This window comes from Callithrix jacchus, chromosome 7, assembly GCF_049354715.1.
Source record: "Callithrix jacchus isolate 240 chromosome 7, calJac240_pri, whole genome shotgun sequence".
NCBI classification, from domain to species: Eukaryota; Metazoa; Chordata; class Mammalia; order Primates; family Cebidae; genus Callithrix; species Callithrix jacchus.
The window spans coordinates 46,850,255-46,876,795 of record NC_133508.1 but is presented as its reverse complement, the minus strand read 5'-3'; the positions used below and the strand labels follow the sequence as shown (position 1 = coordinate 46,876,795).

The 26,541-nt window shown below is 52.0% G+C and overlaps 1 protein-coding gene across 3 annotated transcripts; it reads left to right on the top strand.

Moving 5' to 3' along the window:
• The first annotated feature begins 770 nt into the window (after positions 1 to 770).
• Positions 771 to 25,783, top strand: SLC2A7 (solute carrier family 2 member 7). 3 transcript variants are annotated; one of them, XM_002750248.5, is made up of 12 exons: positions 771 to 899; positions 2,127 to 2,225; positions 3,760 to 3,920; positions 7,821 to 7,945; positions 9,098 to 9,250; positions 11,211 to 11,336; positions 11,586 to 11,773; positions 12,813 to 12,923; positions 16,362 to 16,463; positions 19,013 to 19,088; positions 21,667 to 21,794; positions 22,552 to 25,783. In XM_002750248.5, exons 1-12 carry the CDS (start codon positions 849 to 851, stop codon positions 22,783 to 22,785), a joined length of 1,554 nt encoding a protein of 517 aa, XP_002750294.3. In that variant the 5' UTR covers positions 771 to 848; the 3' UTR covers positions 22,786 to 25,783. The 3 variants fall into 3 exon arrangements, with proteins under 3 accessions (XP_002750294.3, XP_054114714.2, XP_035163512.3); XM_054258739.2 differs by lacking the exon at positions 2,127 to 2,225; XM_035307621.3 differs by lacking the exon at positions 11,211 to 11,336.
• Positions 25,784 to 26,541: the final 758 nt, after the last annotated feature.

Genomic DNA, 26,541 nt, shown 5'->3' with positions numbered 1-26,541 from the left:
GCAGGAGCAGCAAAGACAACTACTGGATACTCGGCTTAATACCTGGGTGATGAAATAATCTGTACAACAACCCCCATGGCACGAGTTTACCTATGTAACATACCTTCACATGTACCCCCGAGCCTAAAATAAAAGTTTTTTTAAAAGCTAGGTGCAGTGGCTCATGCCTATAACCCCAACACTTTGGGAGGCCGAGGTGGGAGGATCACTTGAGGTCAGGAGTTCTAGATCAGCCTAGCCAACATGGTGAAACCCTATCTCTATGAAAAATACTTTAAAAAAGAAAGTTGGGTGTGGTGGCATGTGCCTGTAGTCCCAGCTACTTGGGAGGCTGAGGCAGGAGAATAGCTTGACCCCAGGAGGCGGAGGGTGCAGTGAGCCAAGATTGTGCCACTGTACTCCAGTCTGGGCGACAGAGCAAGACCCTGTCTCAAAAAAAAAAAAAAAGGAAAGAAAGGAGGCATATATGGAAAAATGACACAGAAGAAGCGTCTGAGATCCGGGTCACGGCCTCATTGTGTTATTAAAAGTCCTCATTTCTACAGATCAATGTCATGCAATGTTTTTCTCTCTCTTTCATGCAACTGGGAAGCTTTAGGTTTGGGGTTTCATGAGTACAAAGATGAAATCATGCCGTGTATGATTTGTGCACTGGCAAAACACCAACATGTGTCTTATCAACATTTCCAAGGAGAATTTGCTCCTGGGGAAAGTCAGCAGGGTCCAGAGAGCAAAAGGATCATAAAGCCAGCAGGCCCAGGGGAGAAACTGCTGGTCTGACTGGCACAGAGCAGGACTCAGGTGTCACTCCGGAGGTAGAGCACACCTGTTCTCCCAACTGAACAAGGATGGAGAACAAAGAGATGGGAACCCCTCCACTCATTCCATCCAGGGAGGGGGTAAGTGCCAAGACTAGGAAACTGTCCCTGTCCCTCTCCCACCAGCCATGCAGCTCTGTGGAGGGAGGCAAAGGCCCTGGAATGCTTCTATCAAGGAAGGGGTAGTGTGCCCGTTTCCTGCAGGATAACCAGGCCTGGGAGAGCCATGTGAGAAGCAGCTATCCTCAAACCTCCTGGCTCAGACATGGGCCAGACTGGTTTAGTGAATGCTAGGAGAGCGGATGGTGCTGGAGACGCCTCTCTCCCTTCCATCCCTGCTCTCCTCCCTCTTCCCCACTCTTAAAGATCAAGGAGAGATGGCTTCCGAAGAATGCCCGAATCCCGCCCTTCTCTGTCTAGTTGTTCCTGGGTGTGCAAAGCTATGGGTGTAGGCAGCCAGGCAGCTAAGGATGAGGGCTGGGGTGAGGACATGTGGTCAGGAGTGGTGGGTGGAGGGGGCAGTGGGGAGGGGACGTGCACCAGGGCCTTGGCTCTTGGACATGGCCACAGAATCCGCCCTACCTGCTCCTCAGACTTTAGCCCTCAGGCCAGTTCCTCTCCAAGCTGCCCTGGGTGTTGTGGCAACCATGGAAAGCCACGGCCCTGAGCACAGGAGATTGCCTGGCTTTTCCTAAGGGCCTGCTCTAGAGCCAGAGGCAAGCGGTGGGCCCCTCTGTCTGGGATGCTCTTCCCCCACGACGCCCGCACAGCTGTTCCCTCCAATCCACTCTGGTCCCGGTTCAAAGGGCATCTGCTCAGAGATGTCTTCCCTGCCCTGGTCAGCCTACTGAACATGGGCCCTCATTGCCCACAGGCTGCTACCCCATCCATCACCCTGTTTTAGTGTCCTCACAGCATTCTAGCTATTTGGAATTACCATCCTTGTCTCTTTTTTTGGTGGGGGGGAGGCTCCCCTCACTAGAAAGTGAGCTTCTCAAAGGCAGTGCTTTGCTGGGCCTTTTTCCTAAAGCGTCCTCTACCTCACACTTGGTCTCCAGGGCCTAGCACAGTGCAAGGCACATAGGAGGTGCTCAGATACGTGCTCAAGGAGGGAGTGAAGGCATGCAGAGACTACATGCCTCTCAGCCCTAAGAGCCCCTCTGTGCCACCTCATCCTCCTTCCTGGGGCACAGCCTGGGCTCCCCATCCCTCACTTCCAACCCAGGCCAGAGGGAGGGGAAGGCCCGGCCACTCCACTTCCGGAGGCTCAAGCCCACAGCCTCCTGACCTTGGACTCATCTCCCACAGCGGCTCCAGCTCACGCTGCTGCTTACCACACTGAGCAGCGCCTTTGGCTCAGCCTTCCAGTATGGCTACAACATCGCTGTGGTCAACACGCCGCACAAGGTGGGCACACGGAGGGCCGGGCAGCAGCTGACCTCGGTCATGGGTGGAAGTCGGCGACCATCTTCGTCCATGGAGGTCGCCATCTTGCCTCATGGAGGCCGCCATCTTGCCTCGTGGAGGCACCATCTTGCCTTAGTCCCCTGGATGCCCACCCCTGGAGACCAGGGCGTGGCAGGAGGTATTTCTCCCGAGAGTGTCGTCCTTTCCAGGCACATTGGGATGCTGGGGGTTCTGGATTCCCAGCCCAGTCTTTTCGGGCCTCAGGTCCTACCGCTCTCACACTGGGGAGGCTCCTTGTTGATTGGAAAGAGAATGGGGTCAAAGATTGAACTCTGTGGCATTTAGGGATTGGGGCAAAGGGGAACAAAGGAAAAAAAGAAAGGGCTTTTGTCACCTGTGGGAGAACTTGAGGGCAGAGTGTTCCCAAAGCATAGTAAAGGATGAAAGTGAAGGAGGGAGGGACAGCCTGTGCTGATGAACTCAGATGAGTACTGAGAACTGACCACAGGCTGGACATATACATATACATTGGTATATGTATATCCTTATGCTTGTATACATATATTAGCACGTCTGCATACACTGTATTACATATTCGTGTACTTACAATTATTACCATGGATGGAATCTCTGTGTCAAGCAATGTGTCATCACTTAATCACATTTAATGCTCACATACTCTTTATGAGGTACATTTTGTTTCTGTAATTGATTAGGAAATTAAGGTTTCTGGAGGTTCTGTAACTTGCCTGAGGTCACATAATTAGTAAGAATACTTCCTGGGCCAGGCGTGAGGTGGTTCACACCTGTAATCCCAGCACTTTGGGAGGCCAAGGTGGGCAGATCACCTGAGGTCAGGAGTTTGAGACTAGCCTGAACAATATGGTGAAACCCCGTCTCTACTAAAAATACAAAAATTAGCTGGGTGTGGTGGCGGGTGTTTGTAATTCCAGCCACACGGAAGGCTGAGACAGGAGAATCGTTTGAACCTGGGAGGCAGAGGTTGCAGTGAGCCAAGATGGCACCACTGCACTCTGGCCTTGGGGGCAGAGGGAGACTCCATCTCAGAAAAAAAAAAAAAAAAAAAAAAAAAGAATATTTCCTGTGGTGCCTCTGGCAGAGTAAGTCTCTCAAAAGTAAATTAAATTTTTTGCTTCTTTTCTTTTCTTTTTTAATAGAGACAGGGTCTTGCTATGTTGGCCAGGTTAGTCTTGAACTCTTGGCTTCAAGCAGTCCTTCTACCTCAGTCTCCCAAAGTGCTGGGATTACAGGTGTGAGCTACCATGCCTAGCCAAAAGTAAATTTTTTAACAGTGAATTTGTAACAATTTTTTTATTCAGTTTCTCATCTCAACCCATCATACAGTAGGTTTTTGATTCGCAGGTAATCGTAGGGAATCAGCGAGTTCAATTGTGTCTTAAAGGTGTTAGCAGAAAAACTTCCCTGTACAATAACAAGCAGCCACTGAGAACACTTTCTCATTTCTCATGAATTGCCCAATATTCTTAGCTGTGGATGGGGCAATGTTTTCCAGGTCTTCAAGACATTTTACAATGAAACCTACTTTGAGCGGCACGCAACTTTCATGGACGAGAAGCTCATGCTGCTTCTGTGGTCCTGCACTGTCTCCATGTTCCCTCTGGGCGGCTTGTTGGGGTCCTTGATCGTGGGCCTGCTGGTGGATAGCTGTGGCAGGTAAACAGAAGGTGCGCTACCCCCACTCAAAATTCACCCCAGTCAGCCACACTGTCTCTGGGTGTTTGTGGACCTGGTGGGGAGATGTGTGACCCTGAGATTCAGGAGATCTGTGAGTCTCTGCTTCGCCACAGACGTCATGACCTCAAGCCGGTCCCTAAAATTCTCTGGGATTTCTTTCCTAGACCGTTGCATGGGAAAAGCATTCTCTTCCGTCACCTACCACCTAGCACATCACCACCTGCTTCAGCCTTTGAGATCAAGGTTCTTGATGGTACTTAGCTCAGTGCCTTGTAAGCACTTCCAGTGGGTGTTCCATAAATGCTTGTTTATTGGGTTTCATTCCAGGGTCAGGTGACCATGGCTCCAAGTTCTAAGAGCTGCAGCCTCTCCCCACGTGGCCTCATCAGAGTTTGTTACTGAGGTTGGGGTCAGGCTGAGTCACTCTGCCTGCCGCTGTCTCCTATCTTGTTTGGAGATGAAGACGGGGCAGGTCTCTGAACTTTGCTTGGCTTCACTGATCATTCTTCCTAAGCGCAGGTGCTCCAAATCCGTGACTCCACAGATAAGGGAGAATGCACAGGCCAAGTTTCCCGGGAGGGCAAAGCCTGCACCGGGCTCAGGGTGAAGCCTGGCAGCGTTCCCTTCTGTCAGCCCCGCTCATTCGGATTCACGGTTACACTGGGCATGAGGTGCCAGACTAGGCAGTTTGCAGGAGTGACTGGAAGACCCTCTAATGAAAAGTACCTCAAAAAACCAGAGCAATTCCATTTCAGGCATAGAAGAAAATAGTGCTGTTTGAAAATTAATTATCTATTAATTAATGCAAGACTTGTAGGACCTCTTCTTGCAAATACTTGATCGACAATTAATTTGCCATACATTTTGCACTGGAATGAAGAAACTGTTCACTCCAATGTCATTGTGCCGTAATCCAGGCTTTTCTTTTGGTCATCCAGACTGTGCTGTACCCAGCTAGACCTAGAGTGATTAGACTGTTCTGGAAGTCCGGGCTTGGCCTCCACTTTCTTGTCTGAACCCATTTTCCAGATGAGGACCCTAAGCCCAGGAATGTCATGGTGCCAGCTTGCCCACTGGGGTCCTGACAGCCCCAGTCTCCCCTCCTAGTCATCAGGAAGGGCTGGGAGTCCAGAGAAGGGTGGGAATGTGTCCAGCTGCTTGATCTCTTTGGGCCTCTTGTCTGGCTGACCCTCCCCTATCAGAGTCTGGGCTCTGGTGGCTGCTTCTGAAGGGTGCGGCAGCCCAGGGAGAGAAAAGTGGCCTGAGAACACCAGCCTGTACATCTGTGGACTCCCTGGCTGGTCCTCAGTGTTGCCGAGCTGGGATATTTTCTTTTCCTTTTTTTTTTTTTTTTTGAGATGGAGTCTCGCTCTGTCCCCCAGACTAGAGTGCAGTGGTGTGATCTCGGCTCACTGAAACCTCTGCCTCCCACATTCAAGTAATTCTCTTGCCTCAGCTTCCCAAGTAGCTGGGATTATAGGTACCTGCCACTATGCCCGGCTAATTTTTGTATTTTTAGTAGAGACGGGGTTTCACCATGTTGGTCAGGCTGGTCTCGAACTCCTGACCTTGTGATCCACCCACCTTGGCCTCCCAAAGTGCTGTGATTACAGGTGTGAGCCACCGTGCCCAGCTGCTGGAATATTTTCATAGAGACCTCACCACCCACTCCCTGCTCTTGACACCAGAGCCCTGCCTTCCTGGCTGACTCACTCAGGGCACTCACTCAGGGTTCTGGGGATCCTCAAAGATGTGTGCAAAGCGTGAGACAATCACAAAGGTAGTCCTGGGGCTGTTGACAGCTTCATCACCCCCAGACCTGTAGGATTGTGAGGAGGGAGCACCGCCATCTGGAGGTGGAGAGAGAGGAAATAGAAAAATGAATGCCAGGGGCTGGGCACGGTGGCTCACCTGTAATCCCAGCACTTTGGGAGGCTGAGGTGGGTGGATCACTTGAGGCCAAGAGTTCGAGACCAGCCAGGCCAACATGGTGAAACTCCATCTCTACTAAAAATACAAAAATTAGCCAGTCACAGTGGTGTACACCTGTAATCCCAGCTACTTGGGAGGCTGAGGCAGGAGAATCACTTGAACCTGGGAGGCACAGTGTATTAGTCCATTTTCACACTGCTAATAAAGACAAACCCAAGACTGGGTAATTTATAAAACACAGAGGTGTAATGGACTCACAGTTCCACCTGGCTGGGGAGCCTCACAATCATGGCAGAAGGCAAAGGAGGAGCAAAGTCACATCTTACATGGGTGGCAGCAGGCAAAGAGAGTTTGTGCAAACAACAAAAAACAAACAAAAAAAACTCTTCCTTAGAACACCATCAGATCTGGTCAGACTTATTCACTGTCAGAGAACGGCACTGGAAAGACCTGCCCCCACGATTCAGTCACCTCCCACCAGGTCCCTCCCACAACACGTGGGAATTTAACATGAAATTTGGGTGGAGAGAGAGGAAATAGAAACAGCCAAACCATATCCCAGAGGTTGCAGTGAGCCGAGATCGCACCACTGCACTCCAGCCTGGGCAACAGAGCAAGACTCCATCTCAAAAAAAAAAAAAAAACATGAATATCAGAGTGCACCAGCCAGCAACCCCACAGCTCTGGAGCACTCTGCCCTCTTTCTGATCCACTGCAGTTCTTCTCCTGTGCAAAACCCAAGCCAAAGGCAAGCAAGGGCGGCACTGAAGCCATTGCTGCAAATTGGCATAGGACCTAGAGCACAGAGTCAAGCAGGTGAGTGGATCCTGAAGGCAGCGGGATGTGCCCGGCATAGTGCTCTTTTCCAGGCACTCCCTCTCCTTCACAGGCTTATGGTTTTTCAGACTTGGAAGGGATCTTAGAAATCATGCAGTCCCATTCTGCATCCCAATCATTGTGGGAATTCCCTGTTCAACATTCCTGACAGTCATCGTGTCTAGTGTAGATACCACCAGTGACAGCTTGAATACCATCAGTGACGGGAAGCTCTACCTCCTGGGACAGCCCATTCCTTGTCCTTCGCTCCTGTTTTCAGGCAGCTCGGATCATTAGGTGTTCCCCTCCCCAACCCCCACCCCCCACTGACCCCAAATCTTCCTTCCTGGGATGTCAGCCCATTTTCCCCTTCTTCCCATCTGTCAGGCTGCTACAACCACAGGCTTAAACAACAGACATTTATCTTCTCACAGTTCTGCAGGGTAGAAATTCAAGATCAAGGTACTGGCAGATCTGTTTCCTGGTGAGGGCCTTCTTCCTGGCTTGCAGGAAGCCTTCTTCTGGCTGTGTCTTTTCTCTTTTTTTTAGATACAGTCTCAGTCTGTGGCCCGGGCTGGAGTGCAGTGGCACGATCTCTACTCATTGCAACCTCTGCCTCCCAGATTCAAGCAATTCTTCTGCCTCAGCCTCCCGAGTAGCTAGGATTACAGGCATGTGCCACCACACCTGGCTGATTTTTGTTGTTTTTGGTAGATACAGAGCTTCACCATGTTGGCCAGGCTGATCTCAAACTCCAGACCTCAAGTGATCTGCCTGCCTCAACCTACCAAAGTGCTGGGATTACATGCTTCAGCCACCGCACGCAGCCTGGCTGTGTCTTCACAGGGCAGAAAAAGAGCGGTTTCTTGTGTGTCTCTTTCTATCCCGTCATGAGGGCCCCACATGACCTATTCCCTCCCAGAGGCCCTCCTCCTGATCCCATCACACTGGGGTTAAGGCCTTCGACATAGGAATTTGGGGGACATGATTCAGTCCACAGCCCCTGCTTCGGCCCTTTCTTGGGCACATTCCCCCACCTTTATGATGACCACCTGCAGAACAGGAGCTGGTGTCAGGAGAGCGTCCTCAGCCTCCATGCCCTGCTGCCCTCTGGGATCACTGTCTTTGCAGAAAGGGGACCCTGCTGATCAACGACATCTTCGCCATCGTCCCCGCCATTCTGATGGGAGTCTGCAAAGTGGCCAAGGCTTTTGAGCTGATCATCTTTTCCCGAGTGGTGCTGGGAGTCTGTGCAGGTACGGGGGCCCAGGCTCTGTCTGGCTCAGGCTTGGGGGAAGGGTCGGTTTGGCCAAGGCTGGAAGCAGGAGCAGCCCAGGTGTCTGGCTGGTTCCGTTCGCCTCTTTTCCTTTCAAGACATCCTGCATCTGCATTCCCAGGGCCCTGCGAGCCCCATGCTTGTTTTTGTTGACCGATTAATTAATTAATTTTTTGGCGACAGAGCCTCACTACATTGCCGGCTGATCTCCAACTCCTGGGCTCAAGTGATCCTCCCGCCTCCGCCTCCCAAAGTGCTGGGATTACAGGCGTGAGCCACTTACCTGAACAAGCCTCGTGCTTTCTAGCCCCTTCCTGTATTTAAGAAAACCTTCTATCAGGGAAGGATCTTGAGAAACACACTCACCTTGAAGTACAAATAGCCGATACGGTTTCCCAAGATATCTTCCAAGGAAGAGGGACAATTTCAACTCAGTAGTTTCTATTTCTCTTTTCTTTTTTTTGATACAGTCTCACTCTGTCGCCCAGGCTGGAGTACAGTAGCATGATCTTGGCTCACGGCAACCTCCGCCTCCTGAGTTGAAGAGATGCTCCTGCCTCAGCCTCCTCAGTAGCTGGGATTACAGGCTCCCGCCACCACCTAATTTTTGTATTTTTAGTCGAGACAGGGTTTCACCATGTTGGCCAGGCTGGTCTCGAACTCCTAACCTTGTGATCCACCCTCCTCGGCCTCCCAAAGTGCTGGATTACAGGCATGAGCCACCGTGCCCAGCAGCAGTTTCTTAGTTACAGCAGTTTCTTCTATTAATAAAAGTTAGACAAGTCATCTGTGCTTTAGAAGAATCAGAAAAGGGACCAAAGCAAAAGATTTATGGTTAGCTTCCAGGGACACACGAAGGCCTAGCCTTCTCCCCAGAACAAGCAGGCCAGCCCCGCAGCTAGAAAGGAAAAGGTCTCCTCATCACATCTTGGTGATGCTCCCGTGGGGGCTGAGGATTCTGGAGGGATTTTGTTATAAGTCCAAACTCAACAGTCAAGGTTGGCCTCGCTCCATCTCCGCGGAGGGGCTGGCAGCACGGAGAAGGCCCAGGATCAGGGAATGGAATTGAATTGCATCGCAGCTTTCTGCGTTTGCGGTTTGCCTGCCCTGATTTCTGCCGTGCCCAAACCAGGCATCTCCTACAGCGCCCTTCCCATGTACCTGGGGGAACTGGCTCCCAAGAACCTGAGAGGCATGTTGGGAACAATGACCGAGGTGTTCGTCATCGTTGGAGTCTTCCTAGCACAGATCTTCAGCCTGCAGGCCATCTTGGGCAACCCGGCAGGTAAATGGCAGCCGCAGGGGTCGTGTTAGGTCCGGTCCCTCACTCAGCCTCCGTGCTGGGTGTTACTGACGGATCAAGTCAGATGAGACCTGAGGGGTGACCCAGGGCTGGGCATTGTGCTGTTGGCGGGCAACAGGAGGGGTGACCTTGGTCAGGGCTGTTTTGGTGAGCGATGGGGACAAACTGTGTTTGGGAATGAGTTTTTGCTGTTAAGGGAAGGAGAGAAGAAGCTGGGGAAGCGAGGTCAAGAGAAGAGGCTTCTTTCAAGCCGTGAAAGATGTCGGCATAATTTGGCTGCCACAGGAATGGCGCAGTACAGCGGGAAGGACAAGCAGGTTCACAGCCACCGGCCCTGTCACTGGGTGGCTGTTTTCTGGCGGCCTTTACCTTCCCGGTGAATTAGGAGGCAAGGCTGTTGCCTGAGAGTGAGTGGGGGTCGTGGAGGAAGTTTAGGACTCACACCTGGGCTTAAGTGTGACCCTCTAAAGGTCCACTGAAAAATCACTGACGTGAAGCTGATTGATTAATAGAAAAAGTATGCAAACGTGTTTAATCAGATACGCGGAGTCTTCAGAGTGAGCATCCAGAGACAGGGGAAGTCGTCCACTTTCCTGCTTAGGCTCCACAGAGTATGACCGCCAAGTAGAAATGGGAGTGGACAAAAGGGTCTGATCTGACGTGAATGGACTGCATGGGGAGACCCCACAGGGTCTGCGGAGGGTCTTCTCGGCCTCTCTGTGCAGCCTTCCTTCCTTCAGGCTGTGGGGCCCTCTGCAGAATGGCCTTATGACCCACAGCCAAACAGCATTGGTCAGAGAATTTCCTTCCGGCCAATTTTGTTGTTGTTTTGAGATGGAGTCTTGCTCTGTCACCCAGGCTGGATTTTAGTGGCGTGATCTCAGCTCACTACAACCTCTTCCTCCCGGGTTCAAGTGACTCTCCTGCCTCAGCCTCCTGAGTAGCTGGGATTACAGGCACACACCACCATGCCTGGCTAATTTTTAGTAGAGATGGGGTTTCTCCATGTTGGCCAGGCTGGTCTCGAACTCCTGACATCAGGTGATCCACCGCATGGGCAGTGTTTACACAGAATATTTTCAGGTTTGATGGAACTGGTTTTGGGGAAAGGGGATCCGGCCACCTCTTGCCTGAGGCTCAGAGATGTTAAAGAATTTGTCAGTGGGCACAGTGGCGAATGCCCAGCATTTTGGGAGGCCGAGGTAGGAGGATCCTTTGAGCCCAAGAGTTCACAACCAGCCAGGGCAACATATCAAGACCAGTTTCTACTAAAAAATTTTTTAAAAAAGAAAAAATCTGCCAGGTAGTGCAGTAGTGCACACCTGTAGTTCCAGCCACTCAGGAGACTGTGGTGGGAGGATCACCTGAGCCTGGGAGACTGAGGCTGCAGTGGGCTATGATTGCACCATTGCACTCCAGCGTGACTGATAGAGCTAGACCCTATCTCAAAAAAAAAAAAGGAACTTGTCCACTTCCAACAGTACCAGCAGGGGTGGGTGGCAGTGGACAGACCCTTTTCTCTTAGTGGAATCTCAGCTTCCCTCCTTAGCCCAAGCCGTCCAGAAGGAGCTAACTCAGACCCAGCACAGGGTCCAGGCCCTGCCCTACCCCAGCCGTAATGAGGCAGAGGTTGTGTCCTTTCCAACCTTAAAAGTAGGACTAAAACAGAGCTCATTTTCCCGGGGGGTTCAAGCGTTTAAATCATTACCTATTCTTTAGAGAAACGGTGCTCTTCCTGCCAAATAATTAATGACATGCAGATTTTTGTAACTATAGTGATCTCCTTCATTTTGAATGTGGAGCCCATTTGTAGGAGGGCCCTGGTGAGAACGAAGTCCCCACAGTCCTTGGTTCACACATAGAAGTGTGACCTTCCAAGGGCAGTGGTGGGCAGGCCAGAGTTCCCCAGGCCTCAGGGTCCTGAGTGCTCGGCTCCTTGCAGGGTGGCCGTTGCTTCTGGCCCTCACTGGGGTGCCCGCACTGCTGCAGCTGCTGTCCCTGCCCTTCTTCCCCGAGAGCCCCCGCTATTCCCTGATTCAGAAAGGAGATGAAGCCAGAGCGCGACAAGGTATGAAGTTGCAGGCCACTCTCCCAGACCCTGCCCACCCCGTGGGCCGGGCAGAGTCACGGTCAGGGTCAGAGTCAGGGTTGCCATGGATTGGGGTGAGAGTTGGGAGCTGAATGGGGCAGGGTGTGGAGATTGGGTCATTGTCAAGGTCAGGTCGGGGAGTGGTGAGCTCAGGGCCAGCATGGGGGCCTGGGGCCTGGCCTGCAGGGAGCCTGCCCTCTGAGGGAGTGGTGGTTCTGCTCTCTGCAGCTCTGAGGAGGCTGAGAGGCCACGCAGACATAGAGGCCGAGCTGGAGGACATGCATGCGGAGGCCCGGGCCGAGCGTGCCGAGGGCCACCTGTCAGTGCTGCGCCTCTGCGCCCTGCGGCCCCAGCGTTGGCAGCTCCTCTCCATCATCGTGCTCATGGCTGGCCAGCAGCTGTCTGGGATCAATGCGGTACTCAGGACGGTGGCCTGGTGGGCAGACAGATGAAGCAGACCCAGGCTTCATCGACAGCAACACACAGTTCCACCCACAGAGGCCTGGCCTGGCTCCAGGGCCAGAATCCGCCCAAGTAGGGCCAGATATCAGGAAGAAAACTCAGTCCTTGCTGTCTCCCTGCTCTGCCCCTCCCCACGTGCCCCCTTCATTTTTCTCTGTTTCCCAGTCCCCAGAAGGAAATGCCTCCTGCTGATAGTCCTTTCCCCTCTGTACAAGACAACAGCTAGACAGATGAGCTGAGGTCTCCTGGATCCAAGCTCAGGTCACCAGGCTGGGGTTGGTGGGTCCAGCCTGGCTCAGAAGCTCACCTTGGGCCCGTCTGGCTGTGATGTTTCTGGCATCACGTTCTGTGCCCATGGCTATTTCGCTCTAACTCTGACCATGGTGTGAGGGGAAGGGTGGAGACCTGGCGGGAGCTAAAGCACTGGAGATTGGATGGGTGGCCCGGTTGCTCCAGTGGCATGTCAGGAAGAGGTGGCCTTGGCCTCAGGGATTCATGGATGTTTAATCAGTGATCATGGGAGGGTGGACGGCCCAGGTGGGAGCCACCAAATGTGGAACAGCACACATGGCTTTCCGAAGGGCTGTTTGTGCCAGTGTCCTTGGCACTGGGCCAGAAGACAGACTGAATTTGGGGTTGGCTTGGCCCAAGTGAGAGGTAAGAAGTCATTCTCTGGGTTCTGAGCTCTTAGAGGAACCAGATCATGGTGGGAAAAGTGATATTGGATAGTGCGGTCCGGCTCTCATTTTATAGATGCAGAACCTGAGGCCCAGAGAGAGAAGAGCCTTGACCCTCGGTTCCTGGGCAGAGCCGGGCTTCCTCCTGGTGTCCCAACTCCGGGTCATGCCTCTTTTTCCCACCACCTGCTGCCTCTTTCCTGACCCAGGGTCCCCAACCCAGGCTTACAGAACTGTGTATGGCTTGAGTTGAGGAAGTTCAGCCAGTGTCCTGGGTCTTCGGGCCTCCTCCTCACAGCCCTGTGTTTTTGTTTAGATCAACTACTATGCAGACACCATCTATACATCCGCGGGCGTGGAGGCCGCTGACTCCCAGTATGTGACAGTGGGTGCTGGCGTGGTCAACATAGTGATGACCGTCATCTCGGTGAGTGAGCAGGAGGCGTCTTTCCTGCTGGAGGGTTTCTGGCCAGGTGCCCCCAGGCAGCAGGAGCCCCGCAGAGTCAATTGAGTGCTGGTGGCCCTGGTCCTAGGGTCATTTAAGGGACATGGGCTTTAGGATGTCCACATACTAACTACTTGCATGACCTTGACCAGCCTACTCAAAATTCCTTCATATCTGGCTGGGCATGGTGGCTCACACCTGTAACCCCAGCACTTGGGAAGGCTGAGGCAGGCACATCACTTGAGGTCAGGGAGTTTGAGACCAGCCTGGCCAACATGGCAAAACCCAGGCTCTACTAAAAATACAAAAAATTTAGCCAGGTGTGGTGGCACACACCTGTAACCCCAGCACTTTGGGAGACTGAGGTGGGCCAATCACTTGAGGTCAGGAGTTCAAGACCAGCCTGGCCAACATGGTAAAACCCCATCTCTATTAAAAAATACAAAACTTAGCCAGGCATGGTGGTGAGTGCCTGTAATCTCAGCTACTTGGGAGGCCAAGGTAGAAGAATCACTTGAACTCGGGAGCTGGAGATTGCAGTGAGCCGAGATGGTGCCGCTGCACTCCAGCCTGGGCAATAAGAGCGAGACCCCATCTCAACAACAGCAACAACAACGAAGGTCCAGGTTTCTTCCTTTGTAACCATCGTCACGGTGACTGCAATACACGGTATTCGAATGCAGGTGCCACTTTTTGTTGGTCCAATATCATTATTTCAGAGTTCAGTATTTAAAATCTGAGCTACTTATGCTTTGAGATATTATGTTATATGAGAAAGGGTCAGATGATCATGACATTCCTTTCCCTAGATTATTCTCTTTTCTTGTCTTTGCTTTTTATCTTTTTTTAGACAGAGTCTCACTGTGTTGCCCAGGCTGGAGTGCAGTGGCACAGTCTCTGCTCGTTGCAACCTCTGCCTCCCGGATTTAAGAGATTCTCCTGCCTCAGCCTCCTGAGTAGCTGGGATTATAGGCGTGCACCACCATGCCCAGCTAATACTTGTATTTTTAGTACAGCGTTTCATCATATTGGTCAGGCTGGTCCCTGGACCATTTGCAAGTTATCTTCTGATCATTTTGATTCCTGTTTCTTGAGTTGGCAGTGATGGTCAACATTGTTTAGCAAGTTATCTATTATTTGTATTTTCCCCAGAGCTAGTTTAAGTTTCAATCAACTCTCAGAAGTTTTAGAAGGACAGGGAGGGAGAAGTTAAGAAAACCGTAGGAAAGACTGATAGGAAAGTTAAGGGAAGAGGACAGAGGTCCCCAGGCTGAAGTCTCAGCCCCTCCTCCTGCTGGATTCCCTTGGCCCCCTCCCCAGTTCTCCTCTGGGACAGGATCCATCCTTTACCCTCAGAGTCTTTCTCCTCGAGGATAAATGACCATCACGAGGACCTGCTTCCCCATCATCCTACCTGGAGCAACTGAAGCCAGAAAAATATGCTTTCCCTCTCCCTAAAGGAACAGTGGGAACCAGGCATAGAGCATGAAACTGACAGTATTTCTCTGATTTGGGGGCTGCACTTTGCTCCCATCTGGCCCTCCTGAATGGCGGTGATAGTCTGTCTGTTGGGATGTTGGGAAGACATGAGTCAGGTAACTGAGTCAGGGGCTGTACAGGGCCTGCACTGGGTCAGCGTTAGGAATGGAGGAGATTGGAAATGGTATTAAAGTAGAAAAGGAGCCGGGAGCGGTGGCTCAGCCTGTAATCTCAGCACATTGGGAGGCTGAGGTGGGTGGATCACTTGAGGTCGGGAGTTCAATACCAGCCTGACCAGCATGGTGAAACCCTGTCTCTACTGAAAATACAAAAATTACCCAGGCGTGGTGGGATGTGCCCGCAATCCCAGCTACTTGGGAGACTGAGGCAGGAGAATTGCTTGAACCTGGGAGGTGAAGGTTGCAGTGAATGGAGATCGCGCCACTGCACCCCAGCCTGGGCGACAGAGCGAGACTCCATCTCAAAAAAAAAAAAAAAGTAGAAAAAGTAAGAAGTAGAAGGATTGCTGGTCACAAGGAGTGTGACCTGGGCTTGCACCAGTGAGGATGAACCTTTACTGTGGTTCCCACAGACAGGAACGGGTGAGCAGGGTGAGCAGGTTTAGGAGTAGCTGGTGTGAATAACTTCCTCCAACTCCGGGGCACAGGGGCGGTCCCAGCTGTCTGCTCCTGGCCCCAGGGATTTAGGGCAGGAGCTGCTGGCCTTGAATGTGAAAGTCCACAGAGGAGGAGCTGGGGTGTGGGCCGGCATTGTGGGTTTGCAGATGACAGAGGCACTCTCAGACAGCGGTTTGTTACTATCCGTGGGAACCTGCTGACTGTGGGAGGGCAGTCCCTCCAGGGCATCAAACTCAGAAACTAAAACATGTGGTGATTCCAGTGGGTGGAAGAGGTGCAGGGAGGCAACACACAAAAGGTCTGGAAATGACCAGAACAAGGAAGGGTGATGGTGAAGAGCGTGAATGTCCGACCCAGGCCACATGAGCAGCCTCTATCCCACATGCGGGCGGCAGGAGTAAGAAAGGGCCACCTAAAAGGCGGGGCACGGTGGCTTACACCTATTATCCCAGCACTTAGCGAGGCTGAGGTAGGAGGATCACTTGAGGTCAGGAGTTCGAGACCAGCCTGACCAACATGGTGAAACCCTGTCTCTACTAAAAATAAAAATTAACTGGGCATGGTGGCAGGCACCTGTAATACCACCTACTTGGGAGACTGAGGCAGAGGAATTGCTTGAAGCCAGGAGGTGGAGGTTGCAGTGAGCCGAGATTGTGCCATTGTACTGTAGCCTGGACAGCGAGAGCTAAACTCCATAGAAAGAAAGAAAGAGAGAGAGAGAGACAGAGAGAGAGAGAGAGAGAGAGAGCGAGGGAGGGAGGGAGGGAAGGAGGGGAAAGAAAGAAAGAAAGGAAGGGAAGAAGGGAGGGAAGGGAGGAAGAGGGGGAAGAAAGGGAAAAGAGGGAAGGGAAAGAAGGAAAGGAAGGAAGAAAGGGAGAAAGAGACAGGGGCACCTAAGAGGGGGCTACAGGCCAGGCGTGGTGGCTCACCCCTGTAATCTCAGCACTCGGGGAGGCTGAGGCAGGTGGATTACCTGAGGTCGGGCGTTCGAAACCCGCCTGGCCAACATGGAGAAATCCCATCTCTACTAAAAATACAAATTTAGCCAGGCATGGTGGTGCACGCCTGTAATCCCAGCTAGTCGAGAAGCTGAGGCAAGAGAATGGCTTAAACCCTGGAGGCAGAGGTTGCAGTGAGCTGAGATGGCACCATTGCACTCCAGCCTGGGCAACAGGAGGGAAACTATATATATATATTTTTTTTTAAAAAAAGAAGAGGGGCCCTCAAGAGAAAGTGGAGGCTCTGCCCAAGAATCCTGGGTGCCAGGCCAACGCAGCTCCTCCCTGCCACCATTCCCCTCCAGGCTGTCCTGGTGGAGCGGCTGGGACGGCGGATCCTCCTGCTGGCTGGCTATGGCATCTGCGGCTCTGCCTGCCTGGTGCTGACGGCGGTGATCCTATTCCAGGTCTGACCTCATTCCCTGACCCTGGGTGGGGAGTCATGGTGGGGGTGGGAGGTCCCCTTCCTGACTGGCCCCCCTGCACCAAGTATTTGGCTCTGAGTCCCACCAAGGGCATGCCCCCTGCCTGGAAAAGTACTTTGCAAAGCCCCCTCCTGAAGGGAATGTCACAGATGGCTTCACTCACCTACACCTGCACATGCAAATGAGTAACTAGATAGATGGTCCAGCTGTCATGGGTAAGAGAAACAAAGAGGACAGTTTGCAATAAAATATGTGCTTCAGTACGTAAATGCAAGGGTGCGGCTGCAATGAAAATGGCCACAGGCAGTGAACAGGTGTGCGCTGAGGAGAGGTTAGACCAGATGTCACCCATCCAACAGGCAGAAGGAGGCTGAGCATGAAGGCTCATGCCTGCAATCCTAGAACTTTGGGAGGCCAAGGCAGGAGGATCAGTTGAGCCCAGGAGTTCGAGACCAGTCTGAGCAACATGGTGAGACCCCATCTCTACAAAAAAATACAAAACATTAGCTGGGTGTGGTGGTGTACACCTGCAGTCCCAGCCACTCAGGAAGCTGAAGTGGGAGGATCACCCAAATGCAGGAGGTCAAGGCTGCAGTGAGCCATGATCGCACCAATGCACTCCAGCCTGGGTGACAGAATGAGACCCTGTCTCAAAAAAAACAAAACAAAACTGGGAATCACATTTCAGTGAGATTAAAACACAGCAGGCCACCCAAACAAGAAGTACATCCTTTCAATTTGCAGTGTTCTCAGCCTACATGTATTATTTATGTTCTCCAGAAGTAATGAAAATACATGGGGTGGTATGATATGAAATCTTTTTTCTTTTTTTTGAGATGGAATTTCACTTTTGTAGCCCTGTCTGGAGTCAATGATGCGTTCTCAGCCTCCCGGGTTCAAGCGATTCTCCTGCCTCAGCCTCCCCAGTAGCTGGGATTGCAAGCACGCAACACCACATGCAGCTAATTTTTGTATTTTTAGGAGAGACAGGATTTTACCATGTTTGCCAGGATGGTCTCAATTGCTTGGCCTCGTGATCCAGCCGCCTCAGCTTCCCAAAGTGCTGGGATTGCAGACGTGAGCCACTGCACCCGGCCGATAGGAAATCTTGTCAAAGCAATCCATAGCCTGTGTCTCCGAGGCAGCTTCTCTGCTGCTGTTGCTCGTGCAGGAGGTACAGCACTGTCCTGAACCCTTTCAAATGAAAATGCATCAGAAATGCAATTGCACATGAGTCCAAGAATGTGTGAGGAGCTCATTCTGTCATTTCGAGGCAAGATCTTTGCTCTTTTCCTTCTTTTCCAAGCTGCCCTCTCTGCAATGACTTTGTCCTTAACCAGCAGGGCGTGCAGAGAGCTTCATGCAGGAAAGAGCTGGAGGGATTCAGGGAATCACCAAGAGGCAGGGGCCTGCGGGGAAAGCAAGGCCTGGCGAGAAACAGTGTTAGTAACACTCAAAAATCAATTAAAGTTTCCTTTGGAAAGAACTTTTTTTTCTAATTTTAAAACCAATTTATGTTCTCGGCCAGATGCAGTGGCTCACATCTGTAATCTCAGCACTTTGGGAGGCTGAGGCAGGTGGATCACCTGAAGTCAGGAGTTTGAGACCAGCCTGACCAACATGGTGAAACCCCATCTCTACTAAAAATACAAAAATTAGCCAGGGCTGCTGGCACCTGCCTGTAATCCCAGCTACTTGGGAGGCTGAGGCAGAAGAATCACTTGAATCTGGGAGACGGAGGTTGCAGTGAGCCAAGATCGCGCCACTGCACTCCAGCCTGGGCAACAGAGCAAGACTCTGTCTAAACAAACGACAAACAAAAAACAATACAAGTTTTTATTCTTATTGGAAACTTTAGGCCAGGTGCAGTGGCTCAAGCCTGTAATCCCAGCACTTTAGGAGGCTGAGGAGGGTGAACCACAAGGTCAGGAGTTCAAGACCAACCTGGCCAACATAGTGAAACCCTGTCTCTACTAAAAATGCAAAAATTAGCCGGGCATGGTGGCAGGCACCTGTAATTCCAGCTACTTGGGAGGCTGAGGCAGGAGAATCGCTTGAACCTGGGAGGTGGAGGCTGCAGCGAGCCAAGATCACGCCATTGCACTTCAGCCTGGGCAAAAGAGCAAGACTCTGTCTCAAAAAAAAAAAAGTCACAGAGTCACTCAGAGGGCAGAGGGGTATCATGAAGATGAGAGGAGTTAATGTTTGTGATTTGTAAAGTGCAGAGAATAGCACCTGGCAGGAAAATAGCTAAAAGGCAGGTGTTCCTCGTCCTCCATGATTCTCATCAGGTAAGGCTGGAGGGAGCCCTCTGAGGGAGGCTAGAGGGCCTGGTTCTCACTGGCCTTCCTCTCTTGCCCACAGAGCCCTTGAGGCCCATGTAGGTGCCCAGACATCTAGGCGGGCTCCTCCCTGGGGCAGAAAGGTGGGACCCGCAGGTGGACCCCTCTGCACATGGGGCTCCTGGCCTCAGGCTTGCAGAGGTCCTCAGCCAGGCCCTTGCAGCCCAGACAGCCCTGCCTCTCCCACAGAACAGGGTCCCTGAGCTGTCTTACCTCGGCATCATCTGTGTCTTTGCCTACATCGCGGGACATTCCATTGGGCCCAGTGAGTACCTGCTCGCCCCCTGCCCAGGCCACCCTGGTCCATTCCTGGGCCTGACACACAGTCAGTGCTTGACACATATGTGCTGAGTGAAGACATCCTTGGTCCCTGTGCTCATACAGATCCCACCTGTTTAAGCCGCCATGACACTCCAGGCCATGTTCATTCATTCAACCAGTGTTTACTAAGTGCCAACCAGTCAGCCAGGCCAGTGCCCCATTCATCATCTGTGGCTCCCAGAGGGATCCAGACTGAGGTCTGGTACCCAACAAGGAGATGAGCTTTCTCAAGCTTCCCCCATCCATCCATCCCATCTTCCCATCCATCCAGGAGAGCAGGGCCCCTTCCCCAGCCCACGCCACCCAGCCTCCAGGGAGTCAGCTGTATTTGCCTTCCACTAAGCACATCTGTGAATCCTGCCTGCTTGTGCCAGGGAGATCTCCCTGGGGTACCTCGTATGGTTTACATCCATACCCTGCAGACACGCACGTTAGCCTCAAGGCGACAGCATACCCAAGGCTCAACTGCCTTCTGTCTCTACTGACTGCCAGCTACAGTCCCTTATTGTCCCCAGTGTCCTCTGGCCAGTGGCTTTGGGCCTTCACCTGGGCCCACCTCTCCAGCAGCCTCTGAGACTCCAGAATCCTTCCCCATGTGTCCTGAGAACTGAACCACCTTTTCCCTGCCTGGGGAAAGACATCTCTGGCTGCGAAGACTCTAATAACATTCCCTGAAGAATGTTCATTTTGAAAGCACTGCCCATAAACCAGAATGAAGGTATTCATTCAACACCCATTGGCAGAATACCTGCTTAGACTGGCACATGATGAGTCAGGCACATGAATGAGACCACGCCATTGTATTTAAGGGTGTTTAAAAAGTGGGATTTAGGCCGGGCACAGTGGCTCATGACTGTAATCCCAACACTTTGGGAGGTGGAGGTGGGTGGATCCCTTAAGGTCAGGAGTTCCAGACCAGCCTGGCCAACGTGGTGAAACTCTGTTTTTACTAAAAATGCAAAATTTAGCCAGGCGTGGTGGTGGGCACCTGTAGTCCCAGCTACTCGGGAGGCTGAAGCAGGAGAATCATTTGAACCTGGAAGGTGGAGGTTGCAGTGAGCCAAGATCCTCCACGGCACTCCAGGCTGGACAACAGAGCAAGACTCCGTTTAAAAAAGAAGTGGGATTTAGAGCAGGAAGCCTTCCCAGTGTGCCTCAAGCGTGGAGGCAGGAGGACCTCATGGGAGAAGCGCTAGTGTGTATAGGAGGCTTGGCCGGATTCCAAGCTGTTCTGCCCTCACTGCTTGTGTGTTACCTGGAGCAAGCTGCAGTGCTTCTCCAAGAATGCGGGTGACCAGGTGTGCTGGGAAGTGTGAGGTCAAATATGGGCTGATCTGACGTTCAATGTAGGCCTAAGGGCTGCTGGCTGCTGTTGTCGTGGTAGAGAGCAGGGAGTCAGGACAGAAGACATCCCTTGCCAGCATCCACTTTGGGGGCAGGGGACCCGGGCCCCTCCTCACAGGGCTGAAGGAGTGTGCACTTGGCATCCCAGCTTCATTCAGGGGCTTTGAATCCATGTCCATCCAAGGAGACTGGGCCTTTTCTTTCTTTCTTTTTTTTTTTTTTTTTCGGGAGTCAGATTCTCACTCTGTTGTCCAGGCTGGAGTGCAGTGGTGTGATCTCAGCTCATTGCAAACTCTGCCTCCTGGGTTCAAGCGAGTCTCCTGCCTCAGCCTCCAGAGTAGCTGGGATTACAGGTACAAGCCACCATGCAGGGCTAATTTTTATACGTTTAGTACAGACCGGGTTTCACTATGTTGGCCTGGTTGGTCTCGAACTCCTGACCTCAAGTGATTCTTGAGACCGGGTCTTTTCAATGAGGCCATTTCACCACCCCCACTGAGGGTGGGAAGCTTGTAGGAAGAGGGACAGACTCACGCTTTCTTTGTGTAAAGCTACAGATATGTATATTTACAGGACCTAAACAGACACACAGTATTAAAATTTCATGGGAGTGGCGATTAGGGAACAAAAATGGCTTTAGACATTTTAGACAAGGCTTCTACGGAGGCGATAATGAAAGACGGTTGCCTGAGAAAAGGTGTAACCCGCAGATGCTGCCATACCCAGACCCGCCATTGGAGGGCGGCACTTCCTGAGCGTGAGCGGTCACTGCGCTCTGCCGCCCTCGGCCCCCTAAAGTCAGAGTAACGCCAGTGCCAGGAAGCTCTTAAGCTCTGCTGCCCGTGAGCTGGAGTCCACACACTCCCGCTGCTCCCACAAAGCCTCTCATCCATTTACTTTCTGCAAAGCTTCACGGAGTGTCATTGGGCCTTGAAGAAGCAGCAATGGAAATCCAGCTCCAGGCTCTCTAACCAGACTTTGCAAAGTGAACCTTAACCGCTTCTGCCCTGACCATGGCCTGGTGTTGTGGGTAAAGGCAGGGCTCCTTTCTAGTCTCCAATCCCAGCTGGGGCTCTCGAGGGGCCTAGGTCTGAGGCTAGAGTGGGTCGCATCCGGCCAGCCCTGGGGGACCCCTAGGGTCCTTCTCTGCCCCACCGAAACTGCACTCTGGCCTCCAGGTCCTGTCCCCTCAGTGGTGCGGACTGAGATCTTTCTGCAGTCCTCCCGGCGGGCGGCATTCATGGTGGACGGCGCAGTGCACTGGTTCACCAACTTCATCGTGGGGTTCCTGTTCCCATCCATCCAGGTGAGTGAGGGCCCCTTCCCCAGCCCACTCCACCCGGCCTCCAGAGAGTCAGCTGTATTCCCCTTCCTCTAAGTACTTCTTCCACTCCAGCAAGGTGGGGACAGACTCTCAGACACTTCAAAGGGTCCACGGACACACGTGGCCCCACTGCCTCCAAACCCTTGAAAGGCACCGGTTTCCCAGTTACTGAAATGTGATCCCCACTGGAATTGTAAAGGGCTGTGGCTTAGGGGCTCTGGGCTGTGGAGCTCAAAGGCAGCAGAAAGCAAAGGGAAGCCAGAGCCAGGGAGCAGATCGCCACGGCTTCCTTCCTCTGTTCCAGAGACAAGATGGGCTCATAAACTCTGCGCTCTCAGCACCTTCTGGGCACAGAGGCCATAAACCCCTATTGTCAAAAGGCTAAGAAGTGGGGTTTTTTTGAGACGGAGTTTCTCTCTTGTTGCCCAGGCTGGAGTGCAATGACATGATCTCAGCTCATTGCAACCTCCACCTCCAGGGTTCAAGAGAGTCTCCTGTCTCAGACTCCCAAGTAGCTTGGAGTACAGGCATGAGCCACCACACCCGGCTAATTTTGTGTTTTTAGTAGACACAGGGTTTCTCCATGTTGGTCAGGCTGGTCTTGAACTCCCGACCTCAGGTGATCTGCCTGCCTCAGCCTCTAAAAGTGCTGGGATTACAGGTGTGAGCCACCGCGCCCAGCTGGACCAGCACTGTGGTCCTCCTCTGCCTGCATCTGTCTTCTCATCTCCTGGTCTAGGAGGCCATCGGTGCCTACAGTTTCATCATCTTTGCCGGAATCTGCCTCCTCACTGCGGTTTACATCTACGTGGTTATTCCTGAGACCAAGGGCAAAACATTTGTGGAGATAAACCGCATTTTTGCCAAGATAAACAGGGTAGAGATTCCAGAGGAGAAGAAAGAAGAAACCATTGATGAACGAAGAAACGTTGGGCCTCCCGTGCCCTCTCCTGCCAAGGAAACTTCCTTTTAATGGCCCTGCAAGATGGACATCGGCCCGTATTGGAGGCTTCCTTCTATGAGAATGGGCCTCCCGGCCCCAGGATCTGGGGAGGATAACAGCACTAAGGCTTTTGTCGACCCCCCCTTTAATTTAATTGTGGATGTTATTAAATATCCACAATGCATATTTAGCTGAGAAATTCCAAGGCTAGCTGCTGAGAGGAAAGACCTGGATGAAGGGGCAGGCACGTGAATTTTGATTGGTTAAGACGCGATTCTCCAATTCTACATTGGCACCAACATTTAAGTGACATATAGATGCACTTTTTTAAAGTAAAACTTTTCCAGTTCCACAATTGTGATGGAGACCCAACTTGCCATCATTGCGTCGGTGAGGGAGTTCAGGGTTCTGAATGCCACTGCCTTCCTGGTGACGTGGCTGCAGATTGCACCATGGATCCCAGCCTGCATGCCCAGCTCTGTCCTGTCCATCACAGGCGCCACGGGCAAGAGAGTCCGCCTCTCCCTCCCATGGGCCAGTTGATAGCTTCCTTGAAAACAAGGTGCAGGTCTGGGTGTGGTGGCTCACACCTGTAATCCCAGCACTTTGGGTGGCTGAGGTGGGTGGATCACCTGAGCTCAGGAGTCCGAGACAAGCCTGGGCAACACAGTGAAACCCCATCTCTACTGAAAATACATGAATTAGCCAGTGCGGTCACATGAGCCGATAGTCCCAGCTACTCAGGAGGCTGAGGCAGGAGAATCGCTTGAGCCCAAGAGGTAGAGGTTGCAGTGAGCCACGATAATGCCACTGCATTCCAGCCTGGGGGACAGAGTGAGACCCCTTCTCAAACAAAAAATAAAAGCGCCTGCGTTTTGGCCTGACCATGTCACTCCCTGCTGGAATCCTAGGCTGACTCTATTACCTGAGACAGAAAGGCCCGAACCCCGCAGTCGAAACACGGGTTTCCCACCACCACCCCACGTACTTTCAGTGCCTTTCTCACTGGGGTGCTTTCATACGCCGCTCCTCCAGATGATCACAGCCCTACCCAGCCTTCAAATCCCAGCTCAAATGAGCACTGAGAACCTCTCCTGCCCTGTCCACCGAGAGGTCCTCTCACCTCTGGGCTCTGGCATCACTGCACACCTTCTTCCATTGGCGCGCTTGGCCCTTTGCATATTCATGACTACTCTACCTGTTGCCCTGTAGCCTCCAAACTTAGTGGCTTAAAACAGTGACGGCTACTGTGTCTTCTGGTGCCTGCGGGTCGGGAATTCAGGTAGGACTTGGTAGGAATGGTCCCTGCCCCTTGACAGCTGGAGCTTCAGCTGGAGACTCGGAGGCCCAGGAGCAGAGCTGTCTAGGGGCTCCTTCCGCTCCTGATCGCCAGTGCTGGAGGGCAGCAAAACAGACACTTACTTGGCCTGGGCTCATCACACCTGGGGAGCTGGATTCCTGGGGGTGACAGGGCAGGGGGAGACAGAGTTGCACACACACCCCCCCTCAAGAAAGTCACAGAGCAGGCTGGGTGTGGTAGCTCACGCCTGTAATCCCAGCACTTTGGGAGGCCAAGGCAGGTGGATCACTTGTGAAACCCTGTCTCTACTAAAAATACGAAAATTAGCCAGGTGTAGTGGCACGTGCCTGTAGTTCCAGCTACTTGGGAGGCTGAGGCAGAAGAATCACTTGAACCTGGGAGGCGGAGGTTGCAGTGAGCTGAGATCACACCACTGCACTCCAGTCTGGGCGACAGAGCAAGACTTCAACTCAAAAAGAAAAAAAAAGGTAGTCACAGTGCATCACTCTGCCACATGCTGTTTGCCAGATGAGTCACTCCAGCCCACGACAGTGGTTGGGTGTGGTTGTGATGAGAATTAGACCACCTCTTTTAGTATTTATTTATTTATTTAATTTTGAGACGGAGTCTTGCTCTGTTGCCCAGGCTGGAGTGCAGTGGTGCAATCTCGGTTCACTGCAACCTCCACCTCCCAGATTCAAGCGATTCAGATGCCTCTGCCTCCCGAGTAGCTGGGGTTTTAGGTGCCCACCACCACACCCAGCTAATTTTTTTTTTCTTAAGATGGGGTTTCACCATGATGGCTAGGCTGGTCTTGAATTCCTGACCTCAGGTGATCCACCCACCTCAGCCTCCCAAAGTGCTGGGATTACAGGCGTGAGCCACCATGCCTGTCCTAGACCACCCCTTTTAAAGACAGGGTCTTGCTTTGTTGTCCAGGCTGGAGTGCAGTGGCAATCATGGCTCACTGCAACCTGGAACTTCTTAGCTCAAGCGATTCTCCCACGCCAGCCTCCCAGAGCACTGAAGATTACAGGAGTGAGACCCTGCACCCCCCCGCACCTGGCCCTTTTTGAATTGAGGAGCGTCAAAAGAATTTGCAGAAATAGTTTAAAACCACCTCAACGTCTTTCTCTGGGTCTCACATTTTTCTCCATTTCAGTTCTTAAGTTACTTAAGGCCTTTGAGTTTCACTTCCCATGTGTCTAAATTGAGGTTGATCATCTTTGCCTCACATAAACCAGGTGGAAATGCTTGGTAAGTTATGAAGCATTTCACAAAGGCCAGGCTCATCTTCATGGCTGCTATTAGAAATAGATCGGGCAGCTGCGTCCCCTGCATGCTCATCCCAGAGTCTCCATGGGGCCCGTTCTCTGTCTGATCCATACAGAGCCCTGTGCCAATGATAGTCCCCAGTGGGTCCAAGGTGTGGCTCCAGCAGGTCCTGTGGCTGAGACAGCCCAGGTGTCTCATCCAGGAATTCCAGGAGTTCGTGTGATTCCTCCCTGGTATGAGGATGCCTCCCTCCTGGTCACACACCTGCTGGAGGTCTGTTCCCACAGCCTTTCCTGTGGTCTACAGAAGGGAATGTCCACGTCTCATAGTACCGGATCCAGTTAGTGGTGTGAAAGCAAAGCAGTGGAGAAGCCACCACCCGAGTGTCGTCTGAGTGAGCCCAGGGCTACCCAAAAACGTTTGCTGCGCTCTGGAATAAAACAGAAGATGATCTGGTGGTCTTTGTGGTTGGTGTGAGTGGACAAATAGGTTCTGGACCTGGACAAAGCTGACTGGCTTCTGCCCAGTAGAATGCAGCCAGGGGACAGGACAGTAAGGGGGTGTTATGAACACTGGAATGCCAATAAATGTGACAACCTAGATGAAATGGACAAACTCCTTGAAAAACACAGAGGACCAAAGGTTACTCAGTAAGAAATAGATAACCTGGGCTGGGTTCAGTGGCTCGTGCCTGTAATCTCAGCACTTTGGGAGGCTGAGGCAGGCAGATCACTTGAGGTCAGGAGTTCAGGACCAGCCTGGCCAACATGGTGAAACCCTGTATCTACTAAAAACACAAAAATTATCCCGGTGCAGGGATGGGGGTGGGGGTGGGGGTGGGGAAGAAATAGATAACCTGAATAGTCTTAAGTCAATTAAAGACACTGAATTTGTAACTTAAAAACCTTCCAAGAAGGGAGGAAAACTTCAGGGCCATATGGTTTCGCTGTGTAAATTCTACCAAACATTTAAGGAAGAAATAATACTGATTTAACTCAATTCTACCAGAAAATTAGAGAGGAAGGAACACTTCTCAATTCATTCTGTGAAGCTAGAATTACTCTGATACCAAAGCAGCACTGAAGACATTATGAGAAAACTGCAACCCAGTGTCACTCATGAACGTAGATACAAAAACCATTCCCCATATTTTAGCAAACAGACACCAGCAATGTAAGGATAATAATACATCTCAACCAAGTAGGGTTTAT

What these genes read in the sequence shown, in the direction of transcription:
- SLC2A7 (XM_002750248.5), top strand. Translation starts at nt 849, where the DNA reads ATGGAGAACAAAGAGATGGGAACCCCTCCACTCATTCCATCCAGGGAG. An exon ending in TGAAGCCAGAGCGCGACAAG is followed by an intron (nt 11,337 to 11,585) that starts GTATGAAGTTGC and finishes TGCTCTCTGCAG; the next exon opens with CTCTGAGGAGGCTGAGAGGC. An exon ending in AGCTGTCTGGGATCAATGCG is followed by an intron (nt 11,774 to 12,812) that starts GTACTCAGGACG and finishes GTTTTTGTTTAG; the next exon opens with ATCAACTACTATGCAGACAC.